Source organism: Syngnathus typhle, linkage group LG11 (genome assembly GCF_033458585.1).
Source record: "Syngnathus typhle isolate RoL2023-S1 ecotype Sweden linkage group LG11, RoL_Styp_1.0, whole genome shotgun sequence".
NCBI classification, from domain to species: Eukaryota; Metazoa; Chordata; class Actinopteri; order Syngnathiformes; family Syngnathidae; genus Syngnathus; species Syngnathus typhle.
In genome coordinates this window covers 9,167,417-9,186,755 of record NC_083748.1, presented here as the reverse complement: position 1 = coordinate 9,186,755, position 19,339 = coordinate 9,167,417, and the positions used below count along the sequence as shown (strand labels likewise).

At 42.0% G+C, this 19,339-nt stretch overlaps 3 protein-coding genes across 3 annotated transcripts; 1 reads left to right on the top strand and 2 right to left on the bottom strand.

The window, feature by feature from the left end:
- Window positions 1-5,087: 5,087 nt before the first annotated feature.
- On the bottom strand, window positions 5,088-7,504 carry LOC133162214 (uncharacterized). Its single transcript, XM_061291242.1, has 3 exons — window positions 6,926-7,504; window positions 6,456-6,585; window positions 5,088-6,379 (listed from the first exon to the last, which is right to left on the bottom strand). Exons 1-3 carry the CDS (start codon window positions 7,206-7,208, stop codon window positions 5,998-6,000), a joined length of 795 nt encoding a protein of 264 aa, XP_061147226.1. The 5' UTR covers window positions 7,209-7,504; the 3' UTR covers window positions 5,088-5,997.
- Window positions 7,500-15,086, top strand: stx18 (syntaxin 18). The gene is made up of 11 exons (XM_061291241.1): window positions 7,500-7,717; window positions 12,662-12,729; window positions 13,113-13,228; window positions 13,308-13,385; window positions 13,480-13,546; window positions 13,619-13,713; window positions 13,825-13,916; window positions 14,029-14,087; window positions 14,203-14,272; window positions 14,365-14,445; window positions 14,534-15,086. The coding sequence occupies exons 1-11, from the start codon at window positions 7,565-7,567 to the stop codon at window positions 14,627-14,629; spliced, it is 975 nt and encodes a 324-aa protein (XP_061147225.1). The 5' UTR covers window positions 7,500-7,564; the 3' UTR covers window positions 14,630-15,086.
- A 186-nt stretch (window positions 15,087-15,272) lies between these two features.
- LOC133162215 (neuronal vesicle trafficking-associated protein 1-like) lies at window positions 15,273-18,918 on the bottom strand. The gene is made up of 5 exons (XM_061291243.1): window positions 18,723-18,918; window positions 18,317-18,462; window positions 17,973-18,089; window positions 17,103-17,213; window positions 15,273-16,717 (listed from the first exon to the last, which is right to left on the bottom strand). Exons 2-5 carry the CDS (start codon window positions 18,443-18,445, stop codon window positions 16,514-16,516), a joined length of 561 nt encoding a protein of 186 aa, XP_061147227.1. The 5' UTR covers window positions 18,446-18,462; window positions 18,723-18,918; the 3' UTR covers window positions 15,273-16,513.
- Window positions 18,919-19,339: the final 421 nt, after the last annotated feature.

Below are 19,339 nucleotides of genomic sequence, written 5' to 3'. Positions count from 1 at the left end.
AACTTAATGCTGAAAAGTTCTCTTCGTTTCTTGCGAAATATTAAAGATAATTATAATCTACCTCAATTTTGATTGACATGGTCATCGTCCATTTATCCGTTTTTTTACATTATATCATTTTCACAGTTTGTAGTTTTAAGTGGCAATTGTCACTTAAAACTGGCAAACTGTCACTTAAAAGTGTCAATTGTCACTTTATTAGATCCTCGATTGCTAACTAGCTAGCTCAGAAAGACATCATTTTACATTAATAACTGATGTATTTCTCTCTAGGGAAAGACAAAAAAATGTATGATTCCTTAAAGCAATCCAAATATAAATAATACAGTACGCTCACAACAGATGTTGTGTATAACAACAAACCTGTAATGACTAACTAGGTCAGTTAACTATAATCTGCCTGAGGGTTCATCAGCCATTGTAGTATCCCTCTTTGTCTCGCACTTTGACAATTTGTGTTTTTTTCTTTTTGGGGTATGGTTTTCCATTTGTAAAGGTCTTCTTTCTACTTGATAAAGACTAAAGCCAGCAGGATTTTCTGAATGACAATACACTTTTGAGTCACTTGGTATTTACCGCTGAAGAGGTGGAGTCCATTAAGCCAAGAGGCTGATTATTGTTGTGTTTGCCTTTGCTAATTGGCTAGAAGGCAGTAAACTGTACATATAAATCAGAAGGAAAACTGTGATCAGAAGGAACGGAGGCTTGGGGGGGAAAGTAAAGCTGAAGATTAACAAAAAGAACCTTGGGTTGGCATTCTGAAGACATCAAGATTATAAAAACATGCGGTCCAGTGTTGTTTATTCAAAATGTGATTAGATTTTGCGTGTTCCCACAAGCTGATTGAGATTGTGTACAGTCCCGATGTCGGAACAACACATCTGAACCACCATGGCAAGGAATAATTAAAATCTTCCCTCGGAGATGATCAGTTGGAGACTTGAGGGAAGGGAAACGTAGACCAAAGGGTTCTGGTTGCGTCGTACCGTGGGTACTTGTCTACCTAGTAATCAGGACAAGCTGTGGGGAGACTTGGCGTAAACGCTCAACCGCAATGTCTTACTTCGGAGTGGAAGAGGACACGGAGAAATAACAGACGGGGGAAAATGTCGCGAGAGAATTTGTGCTGGACGAGCAGAAAAGTAGCCATGCCTATGATGTGCTTTAAGCTATGATGGCAAACCGCATGCCTAAAAGAGACTTATTGTATATGTGTGTGTGCGTCACAAAGTCAACCCCCCGCCTAAATAAAAAATAAAAAACAGAGGGACTACTCATCCACTTTTAGTTTAGAGGAAGCACAAATTGAGTGTTCTACATAAAGCCAAGTGGGATACTTGGTTACTGGTGGTTGACTTGGAGTGTATTTTAAAAGGCAAAAATTTGCGATCTCAAATGGTCACGGCTGAAACCAGCATGCATAGTGGATTTCCGGCCACGGTGGCGTGCCTAAGTCCCCTTGATTATTTTCTGGTTCAAGGATTGCTGGATTTCAAAGCGTTGGGCCTGCCCACGTCTGTGATTCGGTCTCGTTAAGGGGCCTATATTTCAACGGGGGAAACACACAAAATGCCTGAAGCTAAATTAGAAGTGACTATCAATCACACAGAGTTCTCATTCTTCCAACGGGGTGTGGTGTTGGTTGGCCGGGACACGCGCTCTGACACCGAGTGGGCTGATATTCGTCCATGTGTTGGTTATAAAAGGCTGAATTTATAGCGAGGCATGGGAAAGTCTATTGAAGCTCCGAGTATTAAAGCAATGACTAAGCCTCTGTCCTGTGTGAAGACGTTTCAGTGGAAATAAACCATCGGCCAGCACGCCAATCAAACCAATGTGAGGTGACAGCGGAGAATGCTGTTTGTGCACATTTACATGTTTCAGAATTATATATTTTCCAAATGTGACAAGGAGACATGACTACTTGCACTGATTCTACATTTATATTCTCATATTCAAGCAGGATATTGTTTATAATTGCAAGTAGGAAATGCTGGCTCAATAGTTGAAGGACGAAGGAAGATAATATTTGTTTGACGTGGTTTCTCTTGGGTTGATGGTGGTTTCCTGGCCTCCTCTAATGACACATGGACAAAATAACCTTTTAACAAAACGGAATCAACCATCTTCCAAGGTTGTATAATTACACGCTATTGAGTGTTTGCCATTAAAACAATTTCCTCTTCAAATCCTGCATGTACTTTTCTAATTCACCAATCACTTGGATTTTGGCTCGAGACATTGCTTGACCTTCTCCTATTGCAGCCTTCCCAGCTTCAGACAGTCAGACTCAAGGGACCGGCTGGGAGTGTCAAGCTATGCTGTCTCAACAGTGAACTAGTCTCTCCTTCTTCCATGTGGCCGTAGTCATCTTTTTGGCTTGACGACAGAAATTATTAGGAAAAAAATGCCAAAGACCAATAGATGCATGAGAGCGACTATTGCTTGCTTTCCGCCTCATTGCAAAGTCAAAGGTGACAAGTTACATTTGTGTTGCAGAAAGAATGCTCCCTGAGCATTTATTCCATCACATTACGTTATAAGTCCCAAAGTCATGTCAACGTGACGTGTGTCCACTGAGGATGAGGCAATGGGAAGCTGTGCGACCTGCCCAGTGAACGACTTCCATGAAGTATTTTCCCACCCTTTTGTGTCAGTGTACATATATTTGTCAGCATCAAATCTGACAACCCGTAGCTGGATGATTCTGCACAGATCACAGAGTGTAAACGTCCAACAAATGTGAGCCACTTGAGAAAGGGAAGCAACCTAACTTTTAATGACAGTCGTGATGAGGAAATGCAAAAAGAAAAACTTGTCCTGTGAGTCATCTAAAACCGAACTTTCTTCTTAGCACTTTTTTCGTTTTTTTGTTTTTTTATTGTTTGACTGAATAACAATTAGAAACTGTAGATAAACACAAAACTAGTAACGAATGCTCATACCTGTATGATGATGATAAATGGTGTTGGTTTTGCTCTTGAAGTTTTTTGTGACTTTACAGACCAGAGGTTCATCTCCACAAGAACAAACTTGAATAGGTTCTATTCAAGAGATAGACATTAAAATGTTCTTGTCATCTTCGGAAAAACGAGATAGCGCAAGGTATAATTGAAGACTTTGAATTCTACCATCACTCTGGTTTTATCTTGATAACATGGGTATACCTAAAAATGTCAACTTGCCATTTTTTTTTTTTTTAAATGATTGACTGATGAAAGGTATAATTTTGGAAAGCAATACAGCTACTTCAAAAAGCTTCAAGTGCCATATTAGGTTGGAATGTGAAAGCTGTCCAGGCAAAAAATGATCCAATTTTCTCTGGCTTTAATTACAAAGAGGATCCCGTTTCATTGGCACAGAAATGGCTTCTTTTTTTTTTGAAGAGCATTGTGGAAAATGATCAAGTCAGGCATATCCAGTATGTTCTAATGTGGGCTCTCTATTAGTGAGGCCATATGAAACACTAACACACAATTGCAGTTTCAGAATGTAGCAATCAATAAGAAAGCATTGTGTGTGTGTCTTGCTTGGATGAGAGACAACTGATCATATTTTGACATGTCCGTGTCTGAACGTAGTTTTTAATCAATAGTTTATTTGTGGTTAGGGATAAGTTAATTTGGAAAAAAAAGCGAAAGAAGGGACTTGGACTTTAAAAAAAACTTTCTCAGATTTCCTTTCACCAACTAAATAAAAGCATCAGTTGTGGTTAATCCACTGCGTGTTGTGCCCGAGGTCGTTTTAGTAATGGGCATTGCCCGTTCTAATCTAAATAAATGTGAACATTTGTAACAGCAGATGCATTGTTGAAAATCTTAATTTGCGATTGCAACATGTGTATTGAACCTATCGTCGCATATGTTTTACATTATTTTTTTTCCGGGAAACTTGGATGCACGTGACCTTGCATGCAATACAAACTGATTCCGATCCGGAAAGTGGGTACAGGCTAATATGGTGGTATAAAACAATTACACTCTGTCATGCAAAGCCATGCTCTGTGCTGTTTGTGTGCGTGTGCGCGCCATCCATGTTTTGTTCTCGTTTTAATCAAAGCAGCATGATATTGAATGACAAAGGAAGACCTTTAGATGAGTTGGAGCTCAATCAAAACAATCCCTCCACAATTCTTTTCAATTCATTTTCTTCAGGGCTGAAAGAGCCTTTTTCTGGTTTGCCTTGTTGACATCAACCCCAAGCAAAGCAAGCCAAATGAGTCATTTTTACTCCATGGCAAAGTCTTCCTCAACTTTGGCCCTGAGAAGAGGTACACCTAAAAAAGCGAGGGAGGGACGTGTCTGGGGGCTTGTTTGGAAGGCCGGAGGGTGTGACAGGTAAGCTCCCAACTTAAAGGCAACAACTCCCATGTCATGACTCCGCGTTTGACCGCGCTGTGGGACATTCTTCTACTCTTTCAAGACTGTTAACTGCCTTGAGCAGGGTGTCCGTCTCACTGGTGGAACAAGTCTCATTTTCCCCTATTAAATAACCTACCATGGGAAAAAACTGCATGCCATTACCAAGAGCGCTCATATATGTGAAGACCTGATGTTCATCTAACAAAACGCTAAGCAGAGCTGTTTTATTTTTCAGGGGAGTCTGTCGCATCCTCAGGCAAAGCTGAGATAAGAACCTTTGATAGCATTAAGACAACGTCAGATAGCCACTCGACGGGCCCTGTGAAGATAAAGCAGACCTGACGGACATTTGTGATGGTAGTGCAAACAAAGAGAAAGTGGAGATTAAGGGCTTTCTTTTGAGGCTCTTAAGTGGGCTGCCCGGAGGACACCCCGGAACATGGCTCAGCTGTCAGGAATGGGAGGAATGGATACTGTCACTGACACTCCATCCAGAAAGAGATAGCATCTAGGAATGCCGAACAATGGCCTCTGTCTTTTCTTTTACATAGAAATAAATCATTTTACATTAATATACAATATATGTACATCAATACTCTGGTATGTGAAGAGCTGCTTGCTTTTTTATTTAAAAGTTGAAGAAGCAAAAAATTAGAAACACTGGCAGAACTCGGTTATGCATAACTGAACATTAACACATTAAATTAAATGACCAAACTGCACAGCAAATGGGAGCCTTTTATTCAAATAGTCTTGGCTACAAAGCTTACATTTGAGTGTGAGGCTCATCCACTCACAAATACACTGATTTATGAGAATTATCACGCACAAATTCCAACAGTTTTTTGTCTAGACTGGACATAATTTCAACTCCATTTACTTTGTCAGGAACAAATTTTTATCTTGATATACTAAGTCAATCATTTACTGCACAGTAAACACTATGAAGCAGCATGAAACCCAATTTCCTGTTTCAAAATATGTGCATGTATATCATACCAAAAAAAGTACTTTGTAAGTAGACCTCGTGAGAAAAGCACCAGGCCACAATAAGTCAGTGCAACATTCTGTTGAATTGGTGTTTTCCATCTCATATTTTCAAAATACAAATTGCAAATATATTTGGATTTCACTTGAATGTGACCCGACTGGCTTTTTATATTCTCATAAAAATAGTTGTTTCATTTTACATAACCAATTATTAGCCATTAACAAAACAAAAATGCAAAATCCAAATATCGCAAAATATTAGATGTCAGTCTAGATGTTTGTAATCGTTACATGACAGATTAAATAATGTAGTTGAATGTATCTTGTTAGAAAATATGATTTGGATAAGCGACTATTGGTGGCGCTTAAACATGATTTTATTATTCTTATTATAATTTCCAACTATCACGCCCCAAAAGACAATTTAAATTTGGAGTTCCTAAAAAAGACAATCATTTTAACACTACACAACTTGCTAATTTTAAAATCAGGGCTTGGTCCCTAGACCGTGAGTGTTCCTCGTATTTGCAGAGGCAAATTATTAATAACAATCCAAACAAGTGCACTATTTAGTGTCGGACCACAATAACAGGATCATTTACAGCACCCAAACCACAACAAAATGACAACAGGTTTCCACCACTCTTCAGTCCTGTAGAGGTGATTCTGCCATTTGCTTCTTCATCCGCTGAATTTTGAGTGTATAATATTCTTCTTGAAGCTTGAGGACTGCCTCCTGTCTTCTTAGCACAGACATTTCCAAATCCATCCTTTCTTGTGAAGTGGCGCAGTGTGCATCATGTGTGCAAGGAAAAGAGTGAGAATTGGACTGTTCACCAGAGGCGGCGGGATAATGAGGGCTAAACTGCACTGCGAGTTGTTTAGGAAAGTTAGAAAAAGGGGTCATTTTTTGTCCCGGAGACGTCGAGGATGGATCTGCACCATAGGCCGGGAGCACAAAATCTGCCTGCTCATGTTTGGCTTTAAATTGTTCGCCACTTGTGAACATGCTTCCATCTTTAGTGCCACTGAAAAAGAAGAATGTTTCCATTTAACATTCAGCTTTAGTTATTACTTACTATTACAAATATATTTATAGAACACCTGTTTTGTTGACTTTCCACCAAGTCAAAGGGTTGAGAGTCGTCGTCATCTTGTTGTAGGACTGAAGGGTTCATCACAGAAATCACAATCTGGGTCAAAGCACTGAACTGATTCAGTGACAGGTCATCCTCTGTAAAAAGAAACAATTTGTTGTATTTTAGTAAACTGAATACGGTATGTGGCATTCTAAATACACAGATATACTGAAGGACTAACAGTGCTCCATGTTTTTAATGTATTTATGTATTTTATGAGCTCAGTTAGAAATAACCAACCATGCATCTGGACATTATAAAGCTGCAGAATTTATCAACAAAACCGTTTTCAAAACTATTTCTGAGACCACTGCAAAGGTTTGCTCGCATATGTTTCACTTCTTAAATGATAATATGCATGCATATTATGCATGCAATATGCATAATAATTTGGAACACAGTGCACAAGAAGCTGCGCATCTTACTCATCCGTACCTGTGTGCATCTTCTGTCGTTTGATCTCCTCCCGTGACTTTGCCAGTAGATTTTCCCACTTTTTGCTGCAGTCTGACACAGTTCGCTGCATCTGTGGAAAGGCTGAGTTGATAGTTTGTGTTATCTCGTCCCATGCCTGCCGCTTATCGTATAAACCACTGGTGCACTTCCCTCGGATTACTTCTTTTCTTTCGTGGACTAGTTGAGCGAGAAGATAACACTCCTGGTCTGTCCAATTGGGTCGACGCTTCCTGCTTGACATTGCTTCAAGTTGCAGTGGCATGATTAATTAATTCAAGAAGATTTTTATATGACTGGAATACAGTACAGAAAACTATAAATCACTGCAATTGAGTCGCGAATCCAGATCGGTTTATCTCTTGGAGTTTGTACCCGTGTACCACACTGATATTTAAAATGTAAGAAACTCGAAATTAATATACGGCAATGCGTATCTTCGTAACGGGCTAAACACATGCATATATAATATTCAAATATAATGTCCTCCTTGGTGGGGACTTTAAGCCTTTCTGTTCCTCCGGCTGAGTGTAAATGTCGTCGCATGGTAATGACGTCACATCCGGGCGACGTGTCAGTTTGTTTACTTGCGGACTCCCCGGCGCTGCAACCAGCTCAGACATGGCTGTAGATATAACGCTACTTTTCAAAGCTAGTGTCAAAACAGTCAAAACCAGAAACAAGGCGATAGGGATCGGTTTCGATTCTACCAAAGATGAAATTTTCAAGCGGAGCAGACCCAAGAATGCCTTCTCTCTGAAGGCGAAAGAAGTGGTAAGTCTTTGCTGGAGCTAACTGAAGCTAACCGTGCAAGCGCCGACACAAACTCGCACATTAAACGACTAAACTGTCATTCTTTTAATAAATGTGTTTAGATATTTGCACGCGGTGTTGCTTAACGCACATTTAAAACGTTATCTTCATTGCATGAGTATCTGGTGTTTGCGTGCTCAAGTTAGCGTCATCGTGGAGTCGCTGCTCTTTTACAGGCACACACAGAGGTGGTGCAAAACTAATGTTTACTTATTCTGATATTTTTTACGCTTTCAGTATAGCAATGCATTTTTTTCAACTTTTCTAGGCTATGTGAAGAAGCTATTGCATTGTCTAACATCCATTTGCAAGTAATATTTACATTTTATTATCGCTCTCAGATAATCTTTGGAAAATATGTTGATCGTTGATAATACGAAGTTTGCCGTCCTGTTCTATGTTTTCTTACTTCCATTCCTCGCATGTACTGAGATGTCAGGTGACAAGTCAGTTTGTAGCTTCTGGCAAAGACCTGATTGATCAATGACTTTTCACACAAGGGCAATTTTAAAGCAACTCTATTCGGGATTTTTATCATGACAAGTTGTCATGGCTAAAGACCAAAGATGTTTGTAAAATAAATGCTCTGAAATTGTCTGTTGAAAATAGATCCGTTTTATTTGGCTGACACCCGCTATGATTCTTTTATGAGATACTATTTGTTCAAGAAAGTAAGTTTTAGCTTATGTCAAGTCATCTCTGGGAAAGATATCCTGTAATATCAAAGTGTCAAAAGTGGGCCAGTATATATATTGGAAGAGTCACCCACCCCATCCGTATCGGCGGGTGATATTGTTAATACTGGATCCGATTGTGCTATTGCAGCGTTCAACTTACCCGCCGCATTCTCCAGCTGGGAAGCGGCTTGCAGAACCCTCCTGTGAAAGCTGCATATTGATTTGATGACCTGTGTTTGACACTTACACCTCAAGCACCAAAATCTCCCTGAAGCCCCACAATTCAGTATTGACCCCAAAAGAAGAAGAAACATGTGCCCTATTATGCTACAGTATTAATTTTAATCATAATGCGGTTCCTTGGAGAGCTAAGTATTTTGGAGGTGGAAATTGGTATAAAAAGTTTGAGAAACATTGTTTCACTATGATACTACTACTTGTGTTTATTCTGTGTGATATGTCTACTGTCATATTCTTAGTTTTAAAAATAAGACTTTGTCTTCATCATTGAGTGAAAAACACAACAGAAAATGCAACATAGCCAAGCGTGAGCACAGGAACCTAAACAAGAACCATTTTGTTGTGAGCGGCCAAAAAGTCCAGCCATATATCAACGGTTGGCAAAGGACGATTGGCATCATCATCCCCCCCAACTAAAGGATTTTCTGGATGTCACGAGGGCTGCTTATACAGCAAGGAGTCCTTTGCCTAACATGAGCTCCGTGAAAACAAACCTCTTCAAAGGCGCCTTGAAGAAGCACTTTACATTTCCCTCAGGGAGTCTGGACTTTAAGTTGTGCCTGATGTCAACCATGAAAACATGAGCCGGCTCACCTCGGTCCCGAACAACCGAGTTTTTGTTATGTTACATCAGTATTAGAAATGGTGGTTTAATAAAAGCAAAGCAGAGTGATGCTGATTCAAAGAAACCCAACTCGTTCCTGCGGTGCGGCTTGCCCGCTCTCTTCCCCCCCTACCGCTGTTTCGCTCGCATTGCACATATCATCGGCAACCATCTCGGCGGAGAAATTTAAATTGCCACTTCGGAATGTTCTGACTGCTCACGCTTCCATTGCGGTTTTCTCCCACGTCTGACATGGCCAAGCATTTTTCTTTGTGTGCGAGTCCTCTCTTCACATGCGCCATTCCATAAACATACTGGAATAACATTTGCTTTCTACTCTCGAACAATTTCTTAAGGAAAGACGATCCTCCCGAGAGCCAGTGATTAAAGGTGGAAGATCAAAACAGAGAAAATATTAAATTAGGTCCCCGGCAACAATGTTGACGGCCGGCACCAAATGTGTAACAGATGTCGGTGCCCTCCTAGACATGCAGAACGCCCTTTGGAGCGTCACAAAAATAGAAAGAGCATATTGAATTTGACAAATGCACAGCGCTTTTCTCCACTAAAATGCAGCTCATTTAAAAAGAAATTGTAACCAAACAGGATTCCTAACTAGACGAGAGCGACCGCGGTGAGGCGTGCATTTGGCTTCGGTCGGGGGGGCTTTGGCCTCAAAGGGGTCGCTCTGGGCCACTGTGATCTTGGTTTCAATGCTCACCTAGTCCCTCTCTACACAGCATGCTTCCCTTCTCAAGTTTAAATGGTGGAGGTCACTCTAAAATTGTTAAATTGTGTGTAGAGAGAAGTGCCGGCTTCCCTGCTGTGCTTTTAGTATCGGCATTCCAAAACTGGCTCCTCAGGCGCTCTTTGGCATCTTTCATTGTGGCCGTCTGTGGAGAACTGTTGTCACATTGGGAGAGTTTGCTTATGATTTCAATAAAGTGTTGTTAGAATAGATTTTTGTCTTTTTCTTCAAATAAATATTTGGCGTACTTAATCTTGATCTCTATTTTAGCAGTGTTCTATAATATAGCTAAGCAGGACCAAAAAAATAGATGGCAATGTTTAATCCAATTGTGGATCTTTCTTGATGGACAGTTTCAAGAAATTTAGAGACCTTTCATGCAGTGCCCTCTCTATGACAACTCGATTCTCACAGGAGATTGCTGGAAAAGTCGAAGAGCTCAATTCACTAGTTGTTGTTGGGGGGAAAATAAATAAATAAAGGCCAAAGCCCATGGGAGACTTCAGAATAAAATCAACATGTCAGCACTGCTAAGGTCTCCTTCTGTATCAGACCTGCTTAATTGAATCCAACATAGCATGGCGTCAATATAAATAGCCTTTAGGATTTCAACTGAATCAAGTTAGTCGTCATCTAATTGTGTCCATTACCTGGATTTCACAAAACAAAAGAGACATTCAAGCTGTTTGAAGGGGGGGGGGGGGTCAAAAAAATGCAAACTAAGCCTTTTCTCTTGTCTTGCTCATAATAATCCCTCTTGATGGTTTGTTTGGGCTCAGTCAGGGCTGCAGGCCCAACGAGAAAGCGAGGAGGTAAAGTGGGGGTCTTTGATGATGTCGAGATTAGATTTAGCCCGGCAGACTGTCTCCTTTGACTTGCAAGCTGACTCACGTACGTGCACACGCAGCGACGCAAACGCGCACGCCGTGTTGCATGTTCATCGCTACACATGCGGCCACCTCCTTCCTCATTGTTGAGGAATTACTTGCTCTTTATAGTCTTAAATTACAAGAGCAATTGATCCCTCTGACCCCCTGCAAGCCCTTGAGCTTGTGCTGGGAATCCGAGCCCCAATGTATACACACTGGAGACAGCTCAACCCCCAAAGCAGCACTCCTGACACACCCGGCTGCACCCCTTCTCAACACACACACATTTACGCACGCACACACTCACACGCACTATCCTTGCCAGGCATTTTTATTTCATTCTAGTTTGGGGATTTAGCACAACCTGCTGGCCTAATTGTGTAGTACAACTTGTCCATCTGAAATACACCTCGAAGTGAACCGCTGTAAAATCTGAAAACACAAAATTTAACTTGGTCATCAAATGAATACAGACACGCCGGACTAGATTATTTCACTGAAGTCATCTTTTGAATGCAAGTCTGCTTGCTTGATGTAATTTCCTGTATATTCTCATTGTTTTTTTTGTTTTCTTTTCCAATAACACAGCCTGGACCTTGTTTTAAATATTAAAAAACGCAACGTTTAATTTCCAGCAGTTCTACTGAACTTCAAAACAAAAGGCACTAAGAGAAAACAAAGAATCGTGTCTTTTGTGCTATTAAGTAACTAAAAACGCGTGAGAACACCGAGAGCTTTCCTAAATACCAGTTTCAGCATCACGTCTGCTTTTCTGATTCCCCGTCGACAACCCGCAACACAGAAAGTCTTTGAAGCAAAAGACCGTTTCAGCTCCCCCTTTAATTCCCTCCCAAGCTTAACTGCTCCGAACAACAATTAACTCCTGACCCCAAATAATTGTATCATTACAAGGGTCAGCCTGCCTGGGTTAGCGGGCGACCCGCAGCCGTGTCATACGTCACGCAAGCAAGAAAAGGGCATCTATGTCTGCAACAAATTGCTCAGCCCGGTAGATTCTGACACCTTTTTTTCCCCCCCCCTGCCGAGTCAGCTCAAATAAAACCTCACTTCAAGTCGATGTGATGCCGGAATGGATGTTTAGAGATATTATTAGACAGCTGGTGCCAGATTACCGCTTACAGCCCGGGCAATTAGATAATTGGTGTTGTTAGAGCGGAAAGGTTGAAGGCCGACGACATTATGCTATCATAATAATCTCCCGCGCTCGCAGACCCCCGTCACAGTCAAAGCCATTGTGTCATTTTTCAATCCTCAGCTTGTCCGACTCGCGTCTTGTGAGCGGTCCAACAGAGCCCGCTGTGTGAGGGGCAGCGCCACCAGCACAACTCGGCAAACGGGGAGGCAATTGAGTCTTTTTTTCATATTTAACTGAATTACAGGGGCAAATATTGAATTGAAGCATGTTTCCCTCCACACATAGACACTCGGCGATAAATAGAAACACATCCTGAATTTAAAGCTTATTTGCAAGCACTCTGGCAGCCAGCGCTCGCCTTTTTATTTGAGCAGTTTGACGGGGAAATGGCAAGTTTGAATTTAGTGCGCCCGTGCGCGGATGAATCGTCAAAGGTAAATATTGTGACTTCACCGCCGCGGACGGACATTGGTCACCTGTCATCTCCAATAAAGCGCAAGATTATACGTTTTAGTCACGCTTAGCTGGAAGAAAATTGCTTCTAGGTAATTTGCTGCTTTGACATGTTTGTACTGACACCGAATTATGTCTTTCTCACTGCGTTTTCCTAGATCGTTAACATCACCAAGCTCAAAGACTTCTTGCTGCAACACAGGAAGGATTATGTGAGCGCCGCCAGGTAAGCCTCAGCTTCCAACTGTGGGAAATGTCAGCAAATGTGACAAAACGCTAATTTTGACGCTTCTGCTGAGCCCGATCAAGCCGTGTGGTCGCAGTCGGCCGGCTCCAGTCTAGTCGTCGTCAATCGCCCGAGTGCGACCGAGCGGAGAAAGATTAACGTCCCGTAAAAACTGAAGCTTCGACTTCCTCCCGGCAAGTCTCGAGAGCCACACATGAACTCAACCGCAAGATGACGGTAGTTAGGTGGAGCCTGGTTTTCAAAAGCGGTGGGAAAACCCCAGCAACAAATGTTCCTGCTATCTGACTTCCGTGCTTCCGTCTTATTGACTGACCCGTTCACCTTCCGCTATTGAGGATTGTTGTCGTGTTTCTATCTCGCAGTCTCATCTCATCCGACCTCACCCGCATGTCCGACAACGAACGCGATCAGATTGACCAGGATGCCCAAATCTTCATGAGGACGTGTTCCGAGGCCATCAAACAACTTCGCACTGATGGTGCGTTGCATTTACGCTCATGTTAGATCGTCTTTGTTCCTTTTTTGTTTTTTTAAATACACATGACTTTTCCTTCCAGCTGAAAAGCAGGTGACATCAGCTCAGACTAAAGAGCACAGGGGTGCAGTCTTGGACCTCATTGAAATGTACTTGAAAGGTGAGTTGATGCCACTCCAAAAAGAGGTTTGCTTCTCCGTAACATTAAAATGTTTGCTTTGGCCTGAACGTGCGCGTTTGGGTCGCTTTCAAAGGAGTGTGTCAGCTGTACTCGGAGCAGCGAGCCATAAGAGTCAAGAGAATGGTGGACAAGAAGAGACTGTGAGTATTTGTTCCTGCGAGTGTTACTTATCCTCATTTCCAGATTTATAAACAGGAGAGTCTTGATTTCAGGTCACGCCTGGGATCTGAGCTGCACAGTCGTGTGGAGAAAATGGCAGATGAGGAGCCCAAGAATGAAAAGACAGTGAAGGAGGAAAGCTCTGGTGGTATGTTACTCAATTCTGTTTGTTATACTTGTTTTTTCTATTGCACTGAGAGTTTGGGAATTTGGGATCTCCATGTTTTTTGCAATTGTCAAGACTCTTTGTGTGATTTAGACAAGAGTGCAAGAGAGGCGTTGGACCAAAGTGTCAATTTATGGGACGAAGGCAAAGTGGAGGACGAGCTCTCTCCTGAGGAGATCCAAATGGTATGTGGCTCCTCAGACTTCAGTGAGAGTATTTGAAATTTCATTTCGCATCATTTCTCTGTTGCGGCATGCAGGACGGTTTCCTGATTGTTTTTCATTTGTATGTGTGCAGTTTGAGCAGGAAAATCAGAGGCTGGTCAGTGAAATGAGCAACTTGGTAGATGAAGTGAGGTGAGTCACCAACTACTATTGTTACCTCTTAAAAATATCAAAATGGCTACCTATGTTATAGATCACTCCATAATGAAGAGTAGAGGAAAATATTCTAGCTTCTTATTTTCTTCAGGCAAATCGAAGGAAAGGTTGTAGAAATCTCAAGACTGCAGGAAATCTTTTCTGAGAAAGTTCTCCATCAAGTAAGCGACAGTACAACTTCGACTGGTTCCTGCATATGAGTTTTTTTTCTCTTTCCTTAAAGTAACATGTTGCTCCTCGCTTGTCCTGGCAGGAGACTGAAATCGATAACATTCATCAGTTGGTGGTTGGCACTACAGAGAACGTTAAAGAAGGCAACGAGGATATACGGGAGGTGAGCTTCACAGAAACAACACGTGTGCTTTATATTCTCGCGCCGAGTGGGTTATAAATGGAAAGCCATTTTCTGTTTGTGTCACAAGGCCATCAAAAACAACGCCGGCTTCCGCGTGTGGATCCTCTTCTTCCTGGTCATGTGCTCTTTCTCGCTGCTCTTCCTCGACTGGTACGACAGCTAACGGGCACACCGGGAGGCTGTCCGGCACAGTCACGTGATGACATCACCGGACGGAGTTTTTAGATTTGGAGACAACAGACTGTTGACAGGTTTTTGTGGCCTCCTCTTCACCAGTTATTTATCTGCTTAACACAAGTTGGAAGGCAGCTTCTGTGGGTGGAGCCACACTTGGATTCAGCACCTCAGCACCATGAACACTTTTCGGGTGGCACGGTGATCTGGGCAGGCTTGATAAAAGGAAAACGTCATTGTCTGGAAAACAGATATTTCCCGTTGCAGCTTAACAACTTTAATGCATGCAAAGGTTCCCGCTCAGACAAGATTTGCACTTGTATCCCCCCCCCCCCCCCCACACACACACAATAATTATGCATCCATAAATCCAAATTCACCGTCATACTGACAATGCTTTGCCTTCAGCAGCAGACCGTATGACTAATAAAGCAGCTCGTAACTCATATTGTCATCTCCGAGATAATTCCTGTAACATTTTCTACCATCTTTCTTGACTTCAGGGCTTAAATGTGATATGATGGTATTTCCAAGTACTGGCAGATGTTCAGACAAGATTGAGAGCAGCTAAAAAAAACGAGGCTTGTTCTGGTTAGTGTTTGCTGACAGAAACAATTTCATCACGATGATACGTTTTCATTGAGGTACATCTACAGTGCCGCCACCACTCCCTAAGAAATTGCCCATTGATTCCACAAGATGGCAGAAAAAGCACTTCATTGACCTCAAAGTAGTTTTTCCAGCAAATGGTGACAGTTTCAAATCAACAAATCAGCATAAAGACTCAACACCTTTTGTTGGTGGGAAAGGTGGGCACTTTATTTCAATTTGTCATTTCACATTGAATGTAGCAAATGCACTTGACTTATTACACTGTATGAAAATGAGGCATTTGTGACCATTTAACAGATGTACGGGAAAACAAAACAACAGGACAAGCAACTACTTTCAGATTGTTCAACTAAAACAGTCAGTAAATCGATGGCTTCCACTCGCCATCTGTTGACATTTAAAAATCCACACGGTTGCACAATACAGCGTCATTACTATCAAAGCCAAAAAACATTCGGTCGAGCAGCGTAAAAGTTATGTGTAGCCTTTAGCTTCAATCAAGTGTTCACAAAAAGGGTGATCATCTTTTATAAATACACTTAGTTGATACAGCGACAAAGAAGAAAAGCAGTTTGGGGTTAAAGTGCACAACTTAGAATTGTGCAAAATACATTTGGTGCTGGTGCAGACAGTTCTTCTCACAACATTTTAGTAGGTCTTAAAAAGCACTATACGTAATTACCAGAAAGCAGAAGCTGTCTTATTGAATACATGTATTAAATACAGCTTTGAAATGATCGTCAAGAGTGCCTCGGGTGGTGTCGACGATTCCCCCCTCTATTCTTGTGAATTTGGCATTTATGCTGCAAACGTTGCTGTTGTCATGACAACTACATTAATCCAAACAAGTTCTATTTGAAAGCAATAAAAGCAAAGTACGATTCTAATTGTCGCGCGTGCATGTTTCTCTAAAAGTGTCACAAACGAGATCGTTCACAGTTATTTCACTAAATTGAAGACTAACGTGTGTTTATGCACAAAGTTAACATCAAGAGTGTGTGTGCGCGTGTGTGGCGATTTTACATGTATGTAAGCCACTCAGCTGTGTATCAATAAATAACAGCATATGCTATTCAAACAAACCACAAAGCCAGCTGAAGGCTCATCTTGCTGTAAACGTGACCCCAATTTCCACACATTCAGCCGACCTTGAAGGCAGCGCAGCACCTCGGGCACGTTTAGAAGCAGGACTTGAGTTTGCTTGAATGGCACAACCATATTATTGATTCCCCCCTCGGCGGGCGAGGCCACGCCCGATCGGTTAGGCCAGCTTCTGCGCCGTCTCCGTCTCCTGTTGGGTGACCTTCTCCTCAGACATAATGGTCATCCACGGCGAGACGGACCGAGTGATGGTCTGCTTGGCGATGTTGTAGTGGTTGATGAGGGTGAAGAGGCGCCCGCGGCTCCCCGGGCCCTGGTGGGGGAAGTTGCCGCCGTACATCCCAGCTGGCATACAACGACCTTGCTGCTCCACAGAGAGAAAGTCATAAACATTAACCTTTCATTAAAGAAGTCATCTCGTTGCTAATACAAATCCCGAAGGGGGTGGGCAGATTAGATTGGCATGGCAACACAGAGGCGGAAATCTCATTGGACATAAACGCTTAACACACATTAACTGGAAGCAGTCGAGCGGAACTCTGAAATGAAGAGAATAGACCACTGGGAAGAAAAGAATACCATATTGTGGAACCAAGAATAGAATTTAGGTTGTGAATGTAGGTCAGCAGAGAAAGCCTCGCTTGCCCTGAAGGCTTGCCACTGTTGGATTTCACACCTGGATCTGTTGCTTTGCTCAGGAGACCCAACATTTATACCACGTAATATCTTTAAATAGTTATTCTACACACCGTATAGACGAAGCTGTCAGGGCATGGCTGCTCATACTGGTAGACCTTGTAGACCACCAGGAACACCACACACACCAAGAAGGCCAGAGCACAGATCACCAGCAAGGTCACCTGGACGAGGAACACAACAATCAGGACATCAGGCAACAGGTGAGACAACAGGTAGATGCAGTGATACTGTAATATTTTGGGTTTTAGTTTTCCTCAGAAGAAAAAAAAAACTGACACCACATAATACTGTTTTTTTTTTCTCCGACACACACAGCAACGCAACAGTAGGTTATCAAAGAGGCGAGGACTCCCTGCAGCACTTCAAAGCTCGCAGGAACTCAAAAAGAGGTTTTGATCACATCTGACTATAAGATCATCTGTTGACTCAGAGCTGTTTTATTCCAGCATATGTTCAAATTTTCCCATTCAAAGAGTGTGCACGTTTGCCAGCCACCGAGGTGGGAGAGAAACTGCTATTGGGAGGCCATCACCATGGCAGCAGCTGATTTAATGCGAGCGGCTAAAGGAAGCGTCAGGTGAATCATCGGTGAGGACGATGGATTGTTGAGTCAAGTCGCACGACAGGATTTGGAAGTGGGTCAGAGTCACTTTGAGTATAAATAATGATGCAACAGGTAAGCGAGTTATTCCCATCGATGGCCTTATTTAAGAGAATTGTTTGATGTTGGTTAACTTCCAAGAATCACATACCAGTATTTTTTATTTTTTCTATTTTGTAGTTGCTATCGTTAACTAATTTAGCATTTCATGCAAGTTAATAAACGAGGAAAACTTTGCATATCAAAATGGGTATTGTACATAATTAAAAACAGCAAATTTACTTTTACTTTTGGACATTTCAGAGAGCAGGAATCTTACTTTGAGTCGCTCGGACACCCCTTCGATGATGCTTATTGAGAACTCTGCGATTTTGGGAGATCTGATCTTGCCCTTCTTGGTCTCGCTGTCATAATCCGCCTTTGTCTTCACCACCACCTAGAAACACACATACAGGTAGAATATATGCATAATTAAGCTATGCATATTTAGATAGATAAAATATACATAGATATACATTTATTCATAAATACATAGAGTGGTAAATATTTTATTTTTAATTTGCATACCTGGTTCCCCATCCCTGAAATAGAGCTCTAGATATCCACATATCTAAGATCCACCCATGACTTGAAATGTTTATTATATAAAATCTAATCCTTTACCTTGTCTGGCGGAGGGAAATGAAGCTGGCTGGCATCTAAAGGTGTGATGAGGGGGATTGTGTCAAATCCGTCTTCAGAAGCCACCTTCCCATTGTTTTTCTCACTGAAATTATTTCCCAGTTTAACCATTTTGTGCGCACACCAACCTGGAGGAAGATGAAGAGGAGAGGAGAGGGGGAGGGGGAAGTCATGCACCGGCCTTTATTATTCATATCAAGCATCACATGCTATTGTAGTGATATAAATCATCCACTGAATCCAAATTGGCTTTTCTTCCGAAATATACGAATCATAAATAACATTACAGTGATCTGAGGTGCTGCCTTTGTGGACCGTATGGAGGGGGGGGGGGGGATCATCACATTAATCGCGTCACCACAAAAATATAAAATATCGGAACACTCACCTTGTCAGTCGAGCGAATTGTTTTGAAAAATAGACTTTATTTCTGCAGTGGTTTTCCCTCCTTAAACGGGGACGTGTGTTGTTGATTGTGTCATTCACACAAGCGCCTTAACGTGTGACGCAGCCGCTGTGAGGAGGAATGAGAGGAGATGAGAGGAACTGCTGCACAATATGGCCAAGCTGCCTCAGTCCCCTCTACATGCTGCATGCTGCACTGCAAGTTAGTGTTGGCTCGTGAGTGAACGATTCGTTCAAAAGAACGATTTTCTTTTCAGTGAACGAATCACTTCCGAAAGTGATTGGTTCTTTTTTTCAGTTCATATGATTTCAACCAGTAGGTGTCGGTAATGCGCATTGAAGCTGGTGCCATCTTGCCGTAAAACAAAACGAAGAAGAAAATGATGTAACTTCCCGTTCACGAAGAGTCGTGAATTACATTTCCCGTTCACTCACGACCGAACGGGGGGACGAGGGGGGGGGGGGGGTAGTTGTATTGTTTGATGCATCTGTTGTTCCCACAGGATGTTGTAAAAATGTGTGCGTTGCCGTTGTCGACATTACCGTCTGTTTACTTGATTGGTTTTTGTCTGGTGTATTGCTTAGTTCTGTGTGTTATTG